Here is a 21,726-nt window from a genome sequence, read left to right on the forward strand (position 1 = left end):
CAGAAGGAACGAAGAAGATGACTGCCAAAAACAACAACTTCAAACCCTGCTACCAAAAGCAACAGCTTCAGGTGTTGCTACTGTTACGATTACAGCTCACAGCTTATCACAGCTTGTTACAGTTGTTATGGTTGTTATGGTTGTTATGGTTGTTATAGTTGTTATGGTTGTTATGGTTGTTATGGTTGTTATGGTTGTTATGGTTGTTATGGTTGTTATGGTTGTTATGGTTGTTATGGTTGTTATGGTTGTTATGGTTGTTATGGTTGTTATGGTTGTTATGGTTGTTATGGTTGTTATGGTTATTACGGTTATTACGGTTGTTATGGGGATTACGGGTGTAGCCTTAGCCACCAAGGTTACAACCGCTAAGCAAATATTGGCCCAGTAACTAAGGAGCGATGACGTGTAATGAATCATAGAGGGTTATAGCAATCATTGAGTAGTATTGCACTTGTTGTTGGTGTGATAAGCCAAAATATGTATAGTGACTTGTAGGTTTGAGGAGGAGATTTCTAAGTTTGCTCTTGAGTTTGATAGCAAACTGAGTGCAACGAATGTCAGTATGACAATGAGCATCTTAGTGATCCTACTCAAAATGATGAGCAAGAAGAGGAGCCTAAGACTAAAGAGGCTGTTTATTCAGCCTCTAATGCTCGCAATGCCCTTAAAGTTCTGGTTGAGTATATGGAGTGTTAGGATGCTCTCTAAGCCTATCACCTCAGGGCATTAGAGTGTTTAGAGGGTGAAATTGAGGCAATCCAGCTTAATTCCTTGGTTTAGGAGACATTAGATAGGTGGATTACATAATACGTGGCATTTCAATCTAACGATATTTTCACTTTTACGATATTTACACGTGTTACCAATTGTATCGACTTAACTGAAGTTGACTGTATTCACTTTTGCTAGTTCAACAGCCTCTAATGGGTCGGGTCACGTGGTACGTGTCCCCGTGACCTCTCCGTAACTCATTTGGTAGCCTTTTCTCTCAGCGTTATCCATCCCATCTACACGGAACATCATTGAACCGACATCTCTTTATACCCTCCACCGCAACCGCGATCGTCAAGGCCGCGCCCCATTCACAGCCTCACAAACAAAGCACTACATTCCAAAGGCAATGAGCCTGCTGCCTTGCCGCTCCTCTTTGCAAAGAAACACTCATACCACTTTTCACTCCCACCCCACCTTCATGCCATGACCCGCCACAAGAATCGCCTTCTAGCAGCAGATCGTCACGGCGCGATCTAGTTGTCGAGCAGAAGGTACGAGGAGGAAGTTCACGCGACACCCCACTTCCCCTCCCCTCTTCCCAGGCTCATTTTACCCCGTCCCCCCTACTGAATTCAAGGAGAATCCAGGGAGACAAAGTGGACAAGCGCCAACTTCTCCTCTCCCTCCCACAGATCAAACATGGCGCATGCGCACATCCCCTTCGTCGACCTCACCCTCGACAGCGACGATGGATTGCCCGCCGCCACTTCAACACAGATAAGGGCGCCTAATGCTGCCGGTCCGGAGTTCACAGGGACGACTACACTGCCATATCACTTGCCGTCACCACATAAACCTCAGAACGACTTTGTGATCCAGTCACATAGTGGCATATTGCTGCCGGGGGCGTTGCCGTCGCCAATCGATATTCCGGGCGCGCTACCGCCGCCGAAGTTACATACACCTGTGATTGCGGGGAGGAAAACACATTTGAGAGGGCTGAGATTGTCGCCGAATGCGTCGAGGTCCGCTGAGAGCTCGGCGAAGAGAAGGAAAGTCGCTGCGGGGGGGCGGAATGGCACTGGCACGTCATCGAGTCCTACTGCGGACAGGGCGGAAACACGCATACTGCCGCCAGCGGCAGCACAAGTGGCACCATACACGGCTAGGAGAAGGAGCAAACCGCCCACTCCATCGACAGCGAGAGAGGGCCAGGTCGATGTGTATGAGATGCTGCAGACGCAGGCGAGGCCGCTGAAGATATCGTATTCGGATTCCGAGCCGCAGCTGCCGGGGGTTCCGAGTGCAGGACGGGCACAACAAGGTTTCAATGCACAGTTCCCGGCAGTTTCAAATGGAGGCCTAGGGACACCCAACCCTGGCCCTGCGCCGAAGGGGGCGAAGGATGTGCTGCAGCGGGTTATCTTCCCGGGAATACACTTGTGCCTTGAGAGATTGGGGGCTGGCCTTGACGAGGCTACGAAGAAGAATATCGGGCGGCAGGTTGCCACTAATCTTTGCGATATTCATCTACAAACGCATCTGGTTTCTAATAAGGGCGTATTATCTGAGACGATGAGGAAAAGGCTCGTTGATAAGTGTGCCTTGCTGGTCGAGATTTACGTCCACAAATTGGGAAAAGGCCCAAAAAGCAGACTGCAGGCACCTCCAGTAGCACGCAGGCAAACAGCTCGTCTGCAGATGAAACAGGCCGTACCGCCTGAGCCAATATTGATTTCTGGCAGCTCCAGCGAGTCCGAGAAGGATGATTTTAAGGATGCTGTTGAAAGGCTCGGGGCAGGGGAAACTACTGGGCAGAAGCGCGACTCTTCGTCCCCAAGCACGTCTTATACCGTCGAGTCTCCCGCGAAAGAACCGCTTGATCCAACGCCCCAGCAGAGGCAGAAGGGGAAAACATATCGGCATGGGAAACTTGATTTAGCGTCGCGTGCACCTGCTCTTGGAAAGCCAGCAAACGCTCACACTCTCGGAAAGCGTGGGGAGGGCAATCGCATCCAGAAACAAAAACAAGCACGGGCACTTCGCTCGGACACGCGGGAAGGGGCGGCGAAGCAATCTCTCCTTCGAGAGGTTGAAACCTTGCGATTAGCCGCCAATGCAGCCCCAAGGCCTTACATCAGTCTATCGGCGCGCAAAGACATCGCTAGGGGTCTTTCGGAACAATGCTTAACTCCGCCGGAGAAGCATGTGATCCATGGTCTTATCGTGCATGTGGACTTCACAGGCGAAGAAGTGCAGTATGTGCGCAATGTTATGGGTGTGTGGCACAGAAATCATGTCGAATCGAAGCCCCCGGGGCAGCGGCTCGGGATTATCAATGGGAGCGTCAAGATTTATCCAAGCCTTCTTCAAATGATAGTGAAGTCTCGGCAAGAGTCTTCGGGAAGTGATGAAGGCGCACGACTTATAAAGCAACGGGGCGAGGATGGCCTAAGAAATTTCCTTGACGATTTTGGCAAGGATATATGGCAAGGCTACATGTCTAATGGCTCCAAGTTCGCAACGGGAACAACTGCTGTATTGCGCGTCGCACCGAAATCCAGAGAATTGGGCACGGGCACGGGCACAAGACGCAATAACCATACCTCGATATCAGCCATCATGCGTGAGCGAGAGCTGTCTCGTGGGACGTTCGGACGGGCCCGTATATCGACCAAAGCCCGCATTCTCACATCTATGGATGATGCGATTGTGCGGGAGATTGAGTTTACTGGTTGTTCTGGAGATATTGCTACGATCACTTGGCTGTCTGGTGATAAGTTTGTGTGTGGTGCGATTACGCATTCTGATGAATCGAATCAGCAATATAACAAGCCCGGCAATTTGGCTCTGGGATCAGTCCAGAAGAGCTTTCTGAGGTCGGTCTCTGGACACCGAATCATACGGCCCATTGTCGAGAAGGGCAGTAACGCGTTGGAGTCCATGCGCGAAACGCAAGACCCTTACCTATACTGTTCGGTGACAGCTACAGCGTTCCATGAAGGCTCTGAGAAAGCGCTGACAGGGAGCTTTGACAAGACCGTGAAGGTCTGGGATATCAACTCGGACGGATCTGGGTTGACCCTATGTGGGACTTGGCACCATGGCGGTGTTATAAACTTTGTCGTCACTTCACCGCATCACAGCAAAATCGCCACCGCCGCCGACGTCTTCAGCGACGCCATCCGCGTTTACGACTTGAACGAGGACGATGTCTCCAATTCCCCATTCGTGTCGTATTCTGGATCCCGCGCCGATGAGCAGTCAGCTGAACAACTCCGAAGCCGGCAATCCTGGCTATACTACCCGTCAACGTTGCAGTGGGGCAAGGCTCCGAGTGTAGCCCATCTCCTTCTTACCGGATACTCGCCGCGCTCGTTCGATGTGCATGACGAAGTGCCTAAAATAGTCGAAGATACGGGCGAGCTCTGCCTCTGGGATACCAACAACGGGACGCGCGTGCTCATAACTTCAGCGCGCACTCAGAACGTGTTTGAGGTGGTGTGGCACCCGACTTTGCCTGTTTTCGTAGCCGCGACGTCAGCGACGGGGGAGCATGAGGATGGGGTGCGAACGCAGCTGCGGATTTTTTGCCAGACGGAGATTGGCACCTTCAGCCATACCAAGAGATTCGATTGTCGCGCAGTGGATATCAATGAGATCACGTTGATGTTGAATAGCCCATTGCACTGCTACCTCACTGCTAGCTGTACGGACGGGAATACATATGTCTGGGACAGTGCGCAAGAGGAGAAACCCATCCATGTTCTAGGCCATGGCAAGTCAATTGATGATCAGTCGCAGGATGACGGCGGGACCAAAGACAATGACCACGAGCGGGTAGACAGCGGTGTGAAATTCGCCGCGTGGGGACGTACTCCCGACCGTTTCTACACCGGGTCTTCGGACGGCGTTGTAAAAGCATGGAATGTGCGTGCTCCCCCCGCTGAAGTGCATGTTGCGGATGTGATTACATTATCCGGCGGCATCTCAGCTGGGGTTTTCTCGAGCGACCATTCTCGTCTCCTCGTCGGTGATGCGACGGGGAAACTGAATGTCTTGAGGTGCGGAGACTTGGATGAGGATGAAGAGTTCCCCGCGAGGCGCCGCCAACAGCCGATTATTCCACATTACGAGGCTCCGAGGTCTGCAGATTATGGGGGTGGGGATCTTGTGGAGCCGAGCCCAGAGCCAACTGCGAGGGAGATGGCGCAGCGGTATGTGGATGCTGGGCAGGTTATTATCCATCCCGATCCCTATGTTGGCGCGGTGCAGGGAGAAAATTACGTGGGCACGGGATTGTTCTGTCGCCAGCTTCACCAGGGTGGAGATCCGCATGCAGAGCCTCTGGAGGAGGTTGTGATGCAGCAGAATAAGAGGTATAAGGGGAAACAGCTTGTCTTATCCACCACACGAGATGCTGCACCTTGTCTCGAGTCCGAGCATCAGAAGAATTACGCGCTGGACCTGCACCTAGGGCAGCTGAGTCTGGAAGCAGCAATTGAGCTCCAGGCATCAGGAGCAGATTTCTCTTTCAACGATAATCATGAATTCGCATATGAGCCTGATCTTGGTGCCGTGGAGCAAGAAAATGAAGATTGGGATGATGTTGTGGACATGGTAGATGTCTCTCCACATGGCGAGAAAGGAGTGTTTCTCAGTAAGTCTCTGTCTCCTTTTTCATCTGTTTTTGCCTGCTTTTACCTGCTTTTACCTGCTTTTACCTGCTTTTTATGACAGTGGTAGAGGGGTATACATTGTAGCTGCTTGACTTTAGACAGAATGGTCTTGTTTATGGTCTTGCGATCTGTAATTGCTTCCTGTTTGACGGTGTATGCTATGGTCTTGTTTATAGGCTGTAGTATATATAATCTCACAAGAAGTAATTACAGATCTTACTTATGGTCTTACAGTCTATGTTTTGCTTCATATTGCATAATATATGCTCTTATAATGAATGGAGGGGTTTCCATTTCTATTACACTATGGAAATGGGGAATTGCCCATGTATTTAAGAGAATAATCTGCTAACATCATATTTTTAATGTAGGTGTAGATGAAAAAGCCGGATTCCAGCATCTTAAAAGCTTCATTCAAAATGAGTTGAAAGCATATGAAGCCCTACAACAGGTGGAAGAGGCTATAAATGATGGGAAATGAGTGTATAATGCAACAGGGGTAACTAAGAGAACCTGTAATGGTCTTTGTAGAAATAAACAGCAATATAATGGTGGCTAGAGGATATGGGGGGGGAGAGGCAATGGAAAGAGATAAAAACTCTCATTTTCTTAGTTTTTATAAATGAGAAACTAGAAAATAAAAGGGGCCCCCTTTTCTGCAACTTCTAAAGTGTTTTGCCCCTTTTTTGTTGTAAAATATAAATAAATAAGGCAAGAAAGAGTAACTATATGCATATTCTATACTATAATGAGGACATATGCCTTTATTATCATACCTATTATTTAGTTTTTTTTTCCTATTTATTTTTTTATATAATAAAACCACTTCTGAGGATTGTACTGAATTTACGAAGACATAGTTGCCATTTCCTAATCTCTACATTGTTTAAATAGATTATCTTCTAAAATAGGATGGAGCTCTAATATTAGCCATAAATTAAACAATGTCAATTATCTCCCTTTGGGACATTGAGAATACTGTGGGTGACATCCCATCAACCATTCCAATCCGCTCCCAGGCACCTGGCACCCGTAACGAACGGCCTAGGTAGAGGACAAGGCATCGCCTCCTCGTCTTACCGATTAATAAGCAGTGGCAGCTACCGGCCCAAGATGTCTTTGGAGGAGATTCACCATATGCAACTCGTACAACAGTTGATATCAGCTGTCTACCGACCTCACCACTCCTTCACTATTTGTGATTTTTACCTTATAATCGAAGGTATATTCTTCCCGTTCGACCGAGTTTCAAGCTCTTCGCGCTTAACAGTAACATTGAGCTCGACGGGAACGAGGTAGCCAGCCACTGTAATCGAACCCGAAGTAGCATTGACTTTTCGACACTAAAGGGATCAATTGATAGATGATGTCCAAAGGTCCAGCATGGATGTAGGAAATAGCGCCATCGACGCTTGCCCAGCTCCAAGTTGGGGCGTAATGCCCAGGGTTCATGCGGCAGTCATGCCTTCCCTAGTGTCTAGATGGCTGTGGTTCCCAACCCAGACCTTCTGCGAGCGTATTTTTCCACAGACCCCAAAAGAGGCGACCAATTTGTTAGGTTTTCAATGCACTTCATGACAGACTCTATGGCTAGGAGCCGGTCCGAAGGACGAGTGATGTTTTTTTTTGTAAATTCCTCCACTAGAAATGTCCATGAGCTGTGTGATATAATCGTCGGTGTTCGCACCGACCACCTGTAAGGTGGTCGGCGAAAGCGAAGTGCATCCGGAAAGCGAAATTGCATCCCGTCATAGCCGAGTCGAGGTTTACACCCAAATATATACGTTTCCCACTCTCAACTATGCACCTGCGATAATTTTGCTCTGTATAATGGACCAAGCCTTCGAATTCCTCCGCAAGAACCCTTCCGAAAAGCCAATCACCGCCGCTCGAATTTATAAGGTTAATACGAAGACGCTTAATTCCTATACTCGACGAGCGAAGTTGAAAGCCGCCGAAGACCCAATATCGCCTCCTATTTAGTTATCGTCATTGAAATATAATTGATTGAAATATAATTGAACTGACCCTACTAAGATATATGTTCCAATGGCCGATAATCGAGTCAATCTGTGCAATTGGACAAGTGATTCCACCAGTGATTATTATACAAGGACGACAACATATGGAGTCCTGGTATCATGAAAAGCTAAGCGGCGATGAGCTTATATTGCTCTCTGATTCTGGGTATACAAATGGCGAACTGGCAATGCTTTATTTGGAGCATTTCATTACACATTCTGATGCTGGGCCTAATAAACCATTAAAAGTCCTTATGGATAGCCATATCAGTCATACAATACCCGAGTTTGTCATACGAGCAACAGCGATGAATATTCATCCATATCCGCTCCCGTCACATCTTACACATATTATGCAGCCGCTTGATATGGGTGTTTTTCAGCCTTACAAACACTGGCACAAGAAGGCAATTTAATATGCAATGCGAAATCTTGATATTGATTACAATATTGCTTCATTTTTTTCGAGACTTAGGCAAAATCTGCCAGGAAACATTCAAGAAAGGCACAATTATAGGACCATTTCATGAAGCTGGAATGTGGCCAATAAACCCTAAAGAAGCCTTGAAAAAATTGAAGGTATATACACTGTCTGAAAAGGCTCTAGACCTACCGCAAATTCCACAGACTCTGACAAAATTTGTACATTCAGAGCTCAAATTACAGCATTGGCAGGCAAAGATACCATACCTTTTGTCAAGTCCATCGGCACGAGAATGGGATTCTTGGGCGCGCGGTACTGAAAATGTCCTTGCTCAAGGAGAGTTAGCTGTTGTACAGTATGATTTACTATCTACAAAGGTTGCGAACCAGCAAAAGGCAAAGGTCAAAAGCCGCAATGTTGTTCAAGCAACGTGTGGTCCATTAACAGCTAAAGATGCTTGGAAAAAAAATAGCTGACAAGGCTAAAAAGGAGAAGGAAACTCAAGAGCGGAAGTCAAAATTCAGAGCACAAATAGCCTTGAATAAGGTCAAAAAGGAGCTTCGTATTCATGGTGTTGAGGCCTGCAAAGCTGAGCTTTTAAGAAAGTGGCAGGTTACCCAGTTGTTAAAAGCAAAGCAGGAGGTGCCTCCTGATTTACTTAATCCAATTCCTGATCCTGAAAAAATTGCACAGGAGTCAGAGATTCAAGAAGAAGCCAATATTCAATTGATTTCAACAATAGGGTGGTCAGGATCACAGGTAGATGATGATGATGAGACTGAATTTATAAGATTTAGTGGTTTTGGATGAGGACGTATTTACAGACAGGACAGAAGAGAATTTGGATTCAGGGTTGTTTTAAAGTAAGAATAGCATTCAATTTTATTTAATAATTTAATCACTTAATTGGTTGTATAACTTAGTTGTTTAGATAGTGCTTATATTAGATTCTACATACTAATGATATCTGGCTGGCAGGATGCAATTTTGCTTTCCGGATGCACTTCGCTTTTGCCGACCACCTGTAAGGTGGTCGGTGCGAACACTGACAATTACTTTCTAATTGCGCCAACCATGAGTATGTAATGGTGGGTGCACCAGATGTGAGAATCTAGCCACCCAAGGAAGGGGATGATATTTACTAAGAACAACACACTGTCTTAGGAAACAGAGCCAAAGGGTTGTAGCTTAGACTATTGACTATTCCACAATGCAGCAATCAAATGTATGATGTAGTGGAGTGGTTTAGACAAGTTGTACAAATGTTGAGTCTGAGAACTCAGGGGTAAGTCAGAGGTTAGCACCTCACTGACTTTTCAGAAACAAAGAATAACAAGATCAATGCTTGGAAGCTTGTAAAAGATGTAGAAGCATGTGCTAGTCGATTTACTGTATTGTCTGCTTGCCCTTTCTTAAGGAAAGGGAATCCTATTTATGCCAAAGGAGTGTAGTTCTCTCATTTTCCAAGACTTTCCATGACTAACCAGGCTTGGTAAATGTATTAGAAATCAAGTGCGACCCACAACTAGCTTGCTAATCATATAGCGAACGTAAGAGAATCCCATAGAACCATCTCTTGGGTTCCTAGCCTATAGGAAGTGAAAAGGAGGTCCAAGGTCAGAGTACCTATAGACAAATTATGTCATAACTTAACCAATCTTGTGGGTAACTAAGGAGCGATGACGTGTAATGAATAATAGAGGGTTGTAGAAGCTTCTAGAGCTATCGTTCATGTTCCTAGGCCTCTAGTTGGTAGAGATATGCCATGTGGTAGTATTGGCCCACCCCCTTAAGGAGGAGACTTTCTTAATAACTTGTTCAATAAATGTCCAAATGGTATGCCGTGATGTATGTAGCATAAACAGATGTAGTAGAAGAGTTTGCATTAATCATTGAGTAGTATTGCTCTTGTTGTTGGTGTGATAAGCCAAGATATGTATGGTGACTTGTAGGTTTGAGGAGGAGATTTCTAAGTTTGCTCTTGAGTTTGATAGCAAATTGAGTGCAACGAATGTCAGTATGACAGAGTAGCCAGAGACCCCCTACACCTACAACTATTTTCTCAAATTGACAAATTGCTCACAACTTTTTCCCCTAGACCCTCAGGGCTCTACTTTTAGTCAATTACACATTATAACTCCCATCTCTATCCATTCCTGATCCTTTCGAGCATCCCTAGGAGGTGATGGAGGCCTCAACTCCCTAACAGCCGGATATAGGCCCCTAAGATAGCACTTTTACTCACCCCTAAGAACCACAATCACTATCCAAACTCAACCGCACTTCTAAGAGACAGCAGAGGACACTTAGTACCAATACTGCACCTCCTCCATGCCTCAGCTTAGGTGAAAGCGCGCCTAACAATCACAAAGCAACAGCAGCCATTAGTGGCCAACTTGATGCCATTAAAAAAGCTAAGATATAACGTACTTCACTACTGAGCTGGCCACACCCCTAAGCTAGCCACTTTTCTTCGCCTATCTAAACTCTCACTTTTAATTGCATTTTTCTCTACAATGCAACATAGAGACGCCTCGTAAAGATGGACAATTGAACCTTGTTTGAAAATCCAGCTTCTCTTGCTTGTATATATGCCTCCATCCATTCTAACTTATGTATGCATAGGAGTTGCGCCTCATTAAGGAGAGAGAGAGCTGTTGTGAGGTGTTTTTTCAAAGGTCCAAAAATTGCAACATCAAGTGGTTGGAGTATATGTGAGGTATGTAGAGGTAGTATAAGGAGTGAAATTCGATTCTGTATACAGTGTGATATGAAGCTTCTGCTAATATGGCTGTCATATCCGTTGCAGATAAGGAGCCTTTGTTGTAGTTGTCCATTTGAAAGTGTTGCTTTTTCCCTTATAGAGGGCTTAAAAATGTGTTTTAGCCACTCTAATCCATGAAGATTGCTTGTCCATGTCCATCCTTTTGTGTTTGTAGAGAAGTGCCATTTGCTTATAACCTCCTTTAGAATCCAGCTCTATAGGACATTCTAGCCCTTAAGATAATGAGGGGGGCGATTTCTATGCCATCCATTGTTACGGCTATCAGCAGAGCTATTAGCCGAGTAGGTCACGAGATAGGACCCCACGACACCCTACAGGATGGAACTGTAAGAACTGTTAGAACTCATACAGTTCCTACAGTTCCTACAGTGCCGAGTGGGTCACGCTATAGGACCCTATGACTGTAATGCTGACTTCTAAATGATAGAAGACACAGAGGTTTCTTGCATAAGGTTGGCTTGACAGAGGAGGCAGGGGATTAGACACAAAGACTTTCCAAGTAACACGTTACAGTATTGTAAAGAATACTATATTGAGTTGAGCACGAAGCTCCTATCTAAGGAAATACTATCTACTTATATAGTGGCGTCGTGCCAAAGGGATATCTGTGGATAACATGGATAACATAATATCCATGATATCCAATGTTATCCATCACCTGATATTCTGTGGATCCCCATGGATAACATGGATAACATAATATCCAAGATATCCAATGTTATCCATCACATGACATTCTGTGGATCGCTGTGGATAACATGGATAACATAATATCCATTATATCCAATGTTATCCATCACGTGAGGTTGCAGCCGTAAGCGCTAGCCATAGCACTAGCACTTAGCTGTAACAATGACGCCCTGTAGGATGGAACTGTAAGAACTGTTAGAACTCATACAGTTCCTACAGTTCCTATAGTTCCTTAGGGTGGAACTACAAGAACTGTTAGAACTTGTACAGTTCCTTACAGTTCCCTTTGGCACGATGCCACTATATAAGTAGATAGTTATTTCTTAGATAGGAGCTTTGTGCTCAACTCAATATAGTATTCTTTACAATACTGTAACGTGTTACTTGGAAAGCCTTTGTGTTTAATCCCCTGCCTCCTCTGTCAAGTCAACCTTATGCAAGAAACCTCTGTGTCTTCTATCATTTAGAAGTCAGTGTTACACTCCCATGCTTTGTCGTTATACTTCTCTAGGTCTCCTATGCATTCCTAGTAGTAGTTCTTGACTGTAGTTGAATTCTTAAGATTTGCCATCTTCGTAATGCTTGTCTTAATCTGTTCTGTTTGTTGGTTCTCTAACTCCATAACTGCTTCGCAACTACCGAACGTCTCATGAGTGCTGTTTAAGCACTTGTAGTAGTTGCACAAGTCTTCCCTTCGATCTTCAAATATAATCTAGCATAGAAGCTTCTAAAGCGAGTTTTTGTATAAAACCTCAATTCTTTCTAGATTTGCTCTGCTCTTGCTCTCCTTGATTTTTTCGTTTGCAAACTTAGTCATAGTTCGCATGATCTTCGTATATTGTGGTGATAGAGATGGTTTTGGCGCTAATTCGTCAAAAGCCTCTTGTTCTAAGGGGGTAAGCGATTCTGGTTCTGATTGTTTGCTTGCATTGCCTCCTCTTCAGTGTCTTCACTGTTCATGTTCTAATTAGGCATTCTGATAAATGTGGTGTTAAGTTGTCTGCCTTTCTTGCTAAGTGGCATTGAGCTGTTGCCATACTTTTGTCTATAGTTCCCTTTCTTTGATTGCTTGCACTTTCGCACCATGTATCTAGGCTTGTTGCAATTGAAGTAGAGCCGTTCCTTAAGCTGTTGCTCCTTGTTAGGGCTGTGTAGGCGGTTGCCTTCCTTGAAGGTGGCATTGAGTTCCATAGGGTCTAACCATCAGTTGTCTCGAGAATGGTTGTCTCTCTTTCGACCTTCGTTACCTCGATACTTGTAACTCTTCTTTGGGTTGTCGTAAGTTTGTTGTTCCTTCTAGAACCCATACAGCTGGATGTCAATCTGGACTGTATGTTCGATGAGCAAGACCATGTCTTTTGGTTGATGTTCTATACACGCAAGATCCATATGGACATGTCTCTTTAGTCCACAACAATAGTGGCTAATGAGCGTGTGGGTATCCTAATTGGTTTAGTTGCCATATCTTGGAATTCTGTAGTGTATGTGAGGGCCCTACTAGTCTGCTTTAGTTTGTGCAGGCGGACGCTCGATGGAAATGAAAGTGATAATTTCCGACTACGAAGAGATCACCGATACGCCATCGAACAAGTGCTCTAAACAGAATAGGTCGAAGTCTAGAGTTGAATGACTTCTATGGCCATTGAGGATAAGATGTGTAATTTTCCTTGTATAATAAAGAACAGTGGAAGTGCAATGCCAGCAGCTGAAATTGTCTCTATAACTGTAAGTCTTTGTCTGTTCCCTGGAGCTTGTATATAAAGCTATAAATATTAGAATATAAAGTAAGATAAGTAGAAACAACTTACCTCCTTTACTATAGATGGTACCAACACATGTTCACCAGTGCTCATTCCTACATGGAATCCCACTTCATCAAAGTTGTAGATATCACCTGCAGTAATATCTAGTTGATTACACACATCTTTAAATTCATAAAACCATTCTTTAATAGCTGATACTTCATGAGATGCAACCCGTGCTGCTTCAATTGGCTGGGTTTTTATTGTATGGAAGTTGTGTTGTTGTGTCTTAATCCATGTCTGGAACCACCGTTATGACGGTGGTGCAAACGTTGGAGTTTCTGCTGCACGTAGTTGGCAGATGGCACTGAACACCATAGGCTTAGTTGCACCGTACGCATTTTCGTATGAGCGTTAGATGTATCTTTGTATAGCTGTAACTTGTACATCAGACAGTACTCTGTTCTGGCCTCCGCGTGGCACAGCGGTGCGTTGTGGTGATGCGCGTCGTTGTCGTAGTCGTATAGTCCGGAGCGTACTTGGGTTTACTCTGTACATCCGTGCTACTGTAGCACTCTTCTCTGTTGGGTTTTCATTTAAAAATTCAATGGCATTTAAAAGAGCTTCATTTTTATTTATTTCAACTACCGGCATAGTTGTGGTTGTAGTTGTGCTCGTTGTCGGTCGTGTTCATGGTCGTCGGAGTCCGCTCCCGAAGTGTCCCATAATCGCTTTCGCGTCCTAGTTCGCTTTCGCCAACCGCCTCCAGGCGGTGGTTTGAGAACCAACGATTAATAAGAGAATGGAATCAGGTCAATTGCTAGGGTTGACTATAAATCCCCTGTCCATGAGGCAGAATGTGACCCTTTGAAAGATTACAGCCACTACTGCTGCACTGAGACAGCTTGGTGTGCTACACGACATGTAATTTGTAATACACACCCCAGGCATTCTTCCTAACGATTGCACACGACCTCACATCAATCTCGCCAAAACAAACAGACAGGTACACCTCATCTTTTCTACAATGTATACAGAATGACTTTCTAATCGAACAAAATGGCATCATGTACAGCACATCATGTACAGCACGTCTCTATGCATCATCAAGACCGCCAAGCGCGCGCGTATAAGCAATGTATGTATGGGCACATTTCCAACTATACAACTCCAATAACCTCTCCACCACGGGCTGCTCTACAGTCTCGGCTTGCTCTTGGACTTCTCCTCCTCCAGCGCCTCGGCGTACATCCTGTCCAGCTCATCCCTGAACATCTTGGCTACCTTCGGTCTCTTCATCTTAAGACTGCATCAAAAAAAGTTAGCGAACTGTCCAGTCCTCACAGAGGTGGAGGGGGGGGATAAAACTCACGTAGGCGTCAAAGTCTCATTATCAATCGAGAACGGCTCAAGCGCCAAATGCACCTTCCTAACCCTCTCCCAGTTGTTAAACTGGGCCTTCTTCCCAATCTTCTCCAGCTCCACCAAAAACGCCCTAGTAACCCTCTGATCCTTACACGCCTCCCGGACCGCCGCCGCATCCAGGGGATCAATGCTCTTCTTCAAGATCGCGCTCGCGAACGGCGCAAACGCCATCGGATCCACGCCGAACACCGACACCAGGAACGCCTCGGTGCTGTCGCCGTGCACGAACGCGATGTTGGCCAGGTTCGTGTTGGCGAGGTACACGTTCTCGAGGCGCTCGGGGGAGACGTACTCGCCCTGCGCGAGCTTGAGGAGGTTCTTGACGCGGTCGACGATCTTGATGCGGCCGCGGCTGTCGATCTCGGCGATGTCGCCGGTCTTGAACCAGCCGTCGGATGTCATGGCCTTGGCGGTCTCGGCGGGGTCGCGGTAGTACTCGCGGAAGAGGGCGGTGGTCTTGACGAGAAGCTCGCCGCGGGGGTTGGGCTTGTCGGTCACCAGGTACTCCATGTCGGGGACGGAGGAGAGGCAGACCTCGACGGAGGGAAGGACACCGCCGGAGTTACCGGTGGAAGTGTCCGAGTCCATCTGGCACGAGCCGATGGCGTACGTCTCAGTCATGCCGTAGCCCTGCTTAATTGGGTTTCCGAACGCCGCGCGCAGCAGCGTGTGAAGCTGGGGGTCAATGGGCGCCGATCCGGAGACCATGCGTTTGGAGTTCTGCAGGCCGAAAGCCGAGCGCAGCTTAGGGGTGTACAGGCGATCGTAGACGGCGTGGAAGACAGTAGCCTCGCCCTCAGGCTTACGCAGGTTCGCCAGCTTGGTGTTGACGACGTGGCGGCCCATGACGCCCTTGAGACCCTCAGCCTCGAGAGCCTGGGAGCGGATGGCACCGCCGAAGCGGTTGTACAAGCGCGGCACGGAGACGAAGCCAGTGGGCTTGAGCTCTTTCATGTCGTCGACGAGGCCGACGATGTCGCCGCAAAAGTACCCAATGGAGGAGCCGCAGAGCAGGGCGCCGCCCTCGGTGACGCGCTCGTAGATGTGGGCGAGCGGGAGGTAGGACATGACGATGTCGTTGGGGGTGCCGTGGGACACAAACCTGCCGGTCGAGACGGCGGCCAGGGCGTTGGCCTGGGTGAGGACGACACCCTTGGGATTGCCGGTCGTGCCGGAGGTGTAGTTGATGGTGATGATATCGTCAGGCTGGGGTGGGTTCATTGGGATAGATGATTTGGCACCGAGCTCCTCGACATCGCCGATGTAGTGGATAGCAACACCGACCTCCTTGCCGAGGGTGTTGAGCAGCTCGGCCATGGAGTTACCTGGCTTATCCGCACCATTGAGTGGGTCCAGGCAGATAATCAGCTTCATGGACGGCACTCTCGGCGCGAGCTTCAGCAGCAGCGGGATATGCGGCAAGCTGGTAACCACACACGCCAGCCCCGCGTGGTTGATGATATACTCCGTCGTCTCCGGGCCCAGGGTATCGTAGATGGACACGGTGAAGAGGGACTGCGACATGCACCCCAGATCCGCAATCTGCCACTCCGGCCTGTTCTGGCACCACAGCCCAACACCATACTTATCCCCCGTAACCCCAACCCCCTTATGCAGCTCGACGACGCCAGCGCCGAAGTTGCGACGCCTCTCCGCAACCTGCGCATACGTCTCCCACGTATACTTGCCCCACGTCTTCTTGGCGGCGTCGTAGCCGCGCTGCCCCAGACAGCGACGGCCCGCGTACTTCTTGGCCGAGGCCTCGAAGACGTCGTGCGCGGTGTGCAGCGACGGGTCAATGGTCGAGAAGAGCGGGCCGCTCTGGAACTTCCAGTGCCGGTACACGGCGCTGCGGCCTTCGATGGCGGTGCCGGGGAGGGCGACGGAGTAGGGCTTCAGGCCTGGTGGGGGGGAGGCCAGCTGCTTGTAGTTGGCATCCTGGTCTTTGGTGAGGTGGAAGGCGGTCGACATTGTGGCGGTTTAGTTGGGTAGCCTGTGAGGATGAGGAGTGGTTAGCTGGGGGGCTGTTTGTTATTGGTTTGGAAGAAGGGTTGCCCTTCTTCATGGCTTCTTTCTTTCTTTCGTTCTTCTCCAATTGCGGGGATGGCGGGACTTACAGAGCGAAGTGTATCACAGGAAGTCGCAATGCCAAAAAAGTGAGACAGGCTTCGACAAAGAAGAAACACGAAAAGAGAGAATAGATCTCGAGAGAGCGTAGGTATTTGAAAAAGGAGAAGGAGGAGGGATATGTGCAGGAGGAGATGAGATAGTATAACTATGAAGAGTAGTATGAAACTCTCGTCGTCCGCACGCTTTGCTTTTTGGGGGTGTGCGGCCGGACCTCCGACCATTTCGAACTTATCGCAGGGACCGAGGCTCGGCCGATTTGCTGAGGATTTATGGAGCGCTAATTGGACTAGAAGTTTGTTCTCCACCCAATAATGAACGTCACCACTCACGAATTGTGCAGAGTGTGGAGAGTGTTAGCTCGTGGCATTCATGTGAAAGCGAGGGTTGGGGATTTTTGGTGTGGGGTAACAAATTCCAGTAGGCAGGTTGGTTGTATCCTAAAGAAGACTGTACTGTAAGAAATTGTCTGTACCTACCGAGTATATCTCCGTATGGGATGGGATGTGTGATGCGCTCCGGTGGTGAAATGGTTCTTCAGCTGGGAATACAGATGTACGTGTTGGTGGCGAATAGGATGGATGGGTGAGGGGCGCCGTGTACACATACACCCATAAAATCTTTCATTCATTCGCTATCGCGACGACTTACATCCATCTCATCAGATAACCCCCCAACCCGCTCAAACAGCAACCACAACCTCCGCCTCCTTCACCCCCTCGGCAGCAACATCTTTATTCCCCTCTTTCCCCCCCTCGGTCCTCGCCGCCGCCGCAGCAGCAAACGACTGCTCAAAATCCCCAATAATATCATCAATATGCTCCGTCCCCACCGAGATCCTAATCAAATCCTCCGTCGCCCCCGACGCAATCTTCTCCTCATCGCTCAACTGCTCATGCGTCGTCGACCACGGATGAATCGCCAACGTCTTCGAGTCCCCCACATTCGCCAAGTTGGAAATCAACTTAAACCCATCCACCACCTGGCTCCCCGCCGCGCCGCCGCCCTTAACACCGAAGCTCAGCATGCCGCCGAAGCCGCGCGCGAGGTACTTCTTCGCGTTCTCGTGGGTGGGGTGGCTCTCCAGCCCGGGGTACGAGACCCAGGACACATGCGCGTTCTTCTCCAACCAGCGCGCGAGCGCCAGCGCGTTCTGGCCGTGGCGCTCGGCGCGCAGGGAGAGCGTCTCAACGCCCTGGATGAGCTGGAATGCCGCGAAGGGGCTTAGGCAAGCTCCAACATCGCGGAGGACATCGACGCGCGTGCGGATCGCGAAGGTGATCGGGCCAAACGTCTCCCAGAACTTGAGGCCGTGGAAGCCGGGGGCCGGCTCCACCATCTCGGGGAACTTGGCCGCGGCCTTGCCCCAGTCGAATTTTCCACTGTCAACGATCACGCCACCGATGGTGGTGCCGTGGCCGCCAATCCATTTCGTAGCGCTGTGGACCACGATATCGGCACCGTGGTCGATGGGGCGGCAGAAGTAACCCCCAGCGCCAAAGGTGTTATCAACCACCAACGGGATCCCCGCATCGTGCGCGACCTTAGCCAGGGCCTCGAAGTCAGGGACGCTGTACTTTGGGTTACCGATGCTCTCGATGAAGACAGCCTTCGTCTTCTCATCAATGGCGGCGGCGAAGTTGGCGGGGTCGTTGCCGGCCACGAATTTAGTGGTTATGCCTAGGCGCGGGAGGAGGACCTTGAGCTGGTTGTAGGTACCGCCGTAGAGGGCGGAGGTGGACACGATGTTGTCGCCGGACTTGGCGAGGGCGGCGAAGGCCATGAATTGTGCGGCGGCGCCGGAGGAGGAGGCGACGGCTGCGACGCCGCCTTCGAGGGCGGCGATGCGCTTCTCGAAGACATCGACGGTTGGCTGGGGGGGGTTAGCGGGGGGTTGTTGGGGGTGTGGAGATGCTGGTAGCAGTGACAGCTAACAAGCAGGGCGGTGACATACGTTACCGATACGGCTGTAGATGTTCCCGGACTCTTTCAGGGCGAACAGCCTCGCGCCGTGGGCCGAGTCATTGAAGGTAAAGCTCTGTACGACCCGTCAGCACTTTATCACCATCAGAAGTCCTCGTCCCCCGGATCCCAGGTATTTCCTTACCGTAGTCGCATAAATTGGCACCGCGCGCGCATTCGTCGTTGGGTCTGGCTCCTGGCTAAATCATCTAGTCAGCTTCTCAAGTCCCTGCCTCCATTTCTTGGGAATGGAGGGGAGCGTTGGTTCAGTAATCGCCCTCCCACCACGATAATCCCACCACGATAAGACGACTTACCCCGCATGTAACTGTAACGTCTCAAAGTTCTTGCTGAGTCCCTCTGCCATGATTGCTGTCTATAACTTGTCGTAAAAAGCTATATAAAAGGTATGTAATATACTCGAGGTATTAGAGTAGTCTTGCAAGGTCTGGGAAGCTTTTTGTAGGGCTGGGGCAGGGAAGGAGGTTTATGATTGAAGATGAAAGGGCTAAAGGCGATGTCGGCGGCACGCAACGCGGCTGCGTCCCGTCGATCACGCAATAAGGGTCACCACCCTCCAGGCCACCCAACAGAAAACCGAGTTGAGTGGCTCTAGCTCCCTCCAACCTCCCCCCTCAATCTCAAACACCCCAACATCACCACCAATGGAACAAAAATATGAGGACTCCTAAACATGCAAAAACCCAAGAACGGGATAGACAGAGAGTGTCAGAAAAAAGAAAAAAAAAAAAAAAAAAAAAAAGGCGCCCACCCGTCCCCTGAATGACGACACTAGAAAGATGTTGAAGAAATAAGATAGTAAGTAAGTAGACTGGGAGGGAAGATGGGTGGTAGTAGTAAGTAAGTAGCTTGGGAGGGAAGATGGTAGTAAGATATAAGATAGTAAGTAAGACAGTAAGTAAGTAGACTGGGAGGGAAGAAGTAAGTAAGATAGTAAGTAAGTAGATTGGGAGGGAAGATAGTAAGTAAGTAGATTGGTAGGGAAGATGGTAGTAAGATAGTAAGTAAGTAGACTAAGGGAAGATGGGTGGTAGTAGTAAAGTAAGTAGCTTGGGAGGGAAGATGGTAGTAAGATATAAGATAGTAAGTAAGATAGTAAGCAAGACAGTAAGTAAGTAGACTGGGAGGGAAGATAGTAAGTAAGTAGATTGGTAGGGAAGATGGTAGGAAGATAGTAAGTAAGTAGAAGGGAAGATGGGTGGTAGTAGTAAGTAAGTAAGTAGCTTGGGAGGGAAGATGGTAGTAAGATGGTAAGTAAGTTGGAGGGAGACAAGTTGCCAAGAGGTGAGAAGTCATTTCAGCGTTTTGTTGGTGGTGAAGTTGATGGAGAAGAAGGAGAGATGTTATTAACAATATCGACAGCTTATTATTAATGTATATACGTATAGATGGACACATTAATAACGAACATAATTAATTCTGCATCACCCGCATCACCACCACTGAGACCCTCATCTCCGCCGCTGCCAACACCACGTCTCCGGAACCGCCTTCACCATCACCGTCGCTAATACCAGAAACGAATGAATTCATCCACTTATCACCACCCCAGGTACCCACAATACCCTCCCAGCCTCTCTCCACCCGCCTCCCTACCCATTGATCATTATTGATCATTGATCCATCAATCCTACCTGCCCCCCAAAAAAAACCACCACTTCCCCAACGACCACCACCTCATCTTCCTAATCTCCCACCACGACCGGAGCCCGCAATCGACAAACACCACGACGACGATGGGCTGCGCATTCCTCTCCCCCCTCCGCGTCTTGCAGCTCGTCACCGCGAGCGCTGTGCTCATCCTCTCTTCATATGGTACGCCCCCTTCCCCCCCCTTTTGCGCGCGACCCCGAGTTTGGCGCGGGCGGGTGCTAGTTCGGCGTGGACTGCTGGCGGTAGTGGTATCGGGAGAGTGGTGTGATATAGATAGGGGGACGGGAGGCTAACGAGAGGTAGTGGCGCATTGGTACGATGCAGATACATTGACCGCATCGCCGTCACAGTTTAACTTCTTGATCTTTACGGGGGTGTGGAGTTTGCTGGGTATTTTCTATTTGGAGGTTGTGCCGAGGAGGTGGCCTAGAGGTATGCCTTCCCCCCCCCAACCTGCCCCATCATTTCCCCCTCCTCCGCTAGGGAACAAGAAATTAACGATTGGTTGTTCCTACAGGCTCCCACCCCTACGCAGCATTTGCCCTCGAATCCCTAACAACCATATTCCACCTCTCCGGCTTCATCGCCCTCGCCGTCTTCCTCTCCAAGCTCCTCTTCTGCCGCGGCTCCGTCTGCAACGCCGCCCGCGCCGACGTGGGCGCCGCCTCCTTCGGCTTCGTGTTATGGGTTATCTCGACCGTGATGGTGGGGGTGGAGATCTTTAAGGGGGGCTTTAGGAGACAGGGTGGGGGGAAGGTCGAGATGAGGGGGGTGGGGACGGCGTAGCTTATATTGATGGGGAGGAGGGGGGGTGGATTGGTGAAAGGGCGATATATAGACGCAGGGGGACGATGATTTTTTTGATACCCGCGAGGGCGGCACACAGACACGGCCAAGATGGAGGGGGCGGCGACGACGACATTCCCCGGTGTGCATACTATACGAACCGGGAGAGCGCCAGAGACAGATGGATGCATGTACAAACAACGACGCGGCATGGCGCGAAACGGCGTGGGGGGACTTTTATGGGTGGTTATATAAGAATTTTGTAGGATTCATATACCTGAGGCGCTTTTTGTCGCTTTCTATACATGGAGGGAAGGATGGAAGGGAGGGGATTACATAGCATGGGTTCGGGGGGGGGTTCTTGAGCGATTTTGAGGGAAGGATTTTCGGGAATAAGAACTGTATATCTAGATATTGTTTTTAAGAATTATATATAAGTTAACTTAACGTGGTTTATCAGTACGTCGGACATATCAGTACCTCGGACACTTTTCATTGGCATTCTACTTTGAATATCAATAAATCAACCATAACATATTAAATTAACTATAACTAAGCGGAATCAGATGAACTAGACATATCTATAGCTTCTTGACAAGTTCGCGCATTATGACCAGCTTTTCCACAGATCCCACAGCATCGCCTAGACGGTTGCCCCTCCTTGCGACTACCCCCAACCGCACGTACGTCGCGT

At 48.7% G+C, this 21,726-nt stretch overlaps 4 protein-coding genes across 4 annotated transcripts; 2 read left to right on the forward strand and 2 right to left on the reverse strand.

Annotated features, from left to right (window-relative positions):
* Window positions 1–1,015: 1,015 nt before the first annotated feature.
* On the forward strand, window positions 1,016–6,040 carry VC83_00826 (uncharacterized protein). The gene is made up of 2 exons (XM_024464513.1): window positions 1,016–5,377; window positions 5,768–6,040. Exons 1-2 carry the CDS (start codon window positions 1,417–1,419, stop codon window positions 5,875–5,877), a joined length of 4,071 nt encoding a protein of 1,356 aa, XP_024327677.1. The 5' UTR covers window positions 1,016–1,416; the 3' UTR covers window positions 5,878–6,040.
* A 7,725-nt stretch (window positions 6,041–13,765) lies between these two features.
* Window positions 13,766–16,760, reverse strand: VC83_00827 (uncharacterized protein). Its single transcript, XM_024464514.1, has 3 exons — window positions 16,601–16,760; window positions 14,431–16,476; window positions 13,766–14,364 (listed from the first exon to the last, which is right to left on the reverse strand). Exons 2-3 carry the CDS (start codon window positions 16,452–16,454, stop codon window positions 14,256–14,258), a joined length of 2,133 nt encoding a protein of 710 aa, XP_024327676.1. The 5' UTR covers window positions 16,455–16,476; window positions 16,601–16,760; the 3' UTR covers window positions 13,766–14,255.
* On the reverse strand, window positions 16,761–19,077 carry MET17 (Homocysteine synthase). Its single transcript, XM_024464515.1, has 4 exons — window positions 18,890–19,077; window positions 18,718–18,772; window positions 18,565–18,648; window positions 16,761–18,483 (listed from the first exon to the last, which is right to left on the reverse strand). The coding sequence occupies exons 1-4, from the start codon at window positions 18,937–18,939 to the stop codon at window positions 17,293–17,295; spliced, it is 1,380 nt and encodes a 459-aa protein (XP_024327681.1). The 5' UTR covers window positions 18,940–19,077; the 3' UTR covers window positions 16,761–17,292.
* An 818-nt stretch (window positions 19,078–19,895) lies between these two features.
* VC83_00829 (uncharacterized protein) lies at window positions 19,896–21,032 on the forward strand (the record flags this gene model as incomplete). The annotated part of the gene is made up of 3 exons (XM_024464516.1): window positions 19,896–20,408; window positions 20,550–20,678; window positions 20,764–21,032. Exons 1-3 carry the CDS (start codon window positions 20,330–20,332, stop codon window positions 21,030–21,032), a joined length of 477 nt encoding a protein of 158 aa, XP_024327680.1. The 5' UTR covers window positions 19,896–20,329.
* Window positions 21,033–21,726: the final 694 nt, after the last annotated feature.

The sequence above is a fragment of the Pseudogymnoascus destructans genome, assembly GCF_001641265.1.
Source record: "Pseudogymnoascus destructans isolate 20631-21 unplaced genomic scaffold scaffold_2, whole genome shotgun sequence".
In the NCBI taxonomy this organism is placed as follows: Eukaryota; Fungi; Ascomycota; class Leotiomycetes; order Thelebolales; family Thelebolaceae; genus Pseudogymnoascus; species Pseudogymnoascus destructans.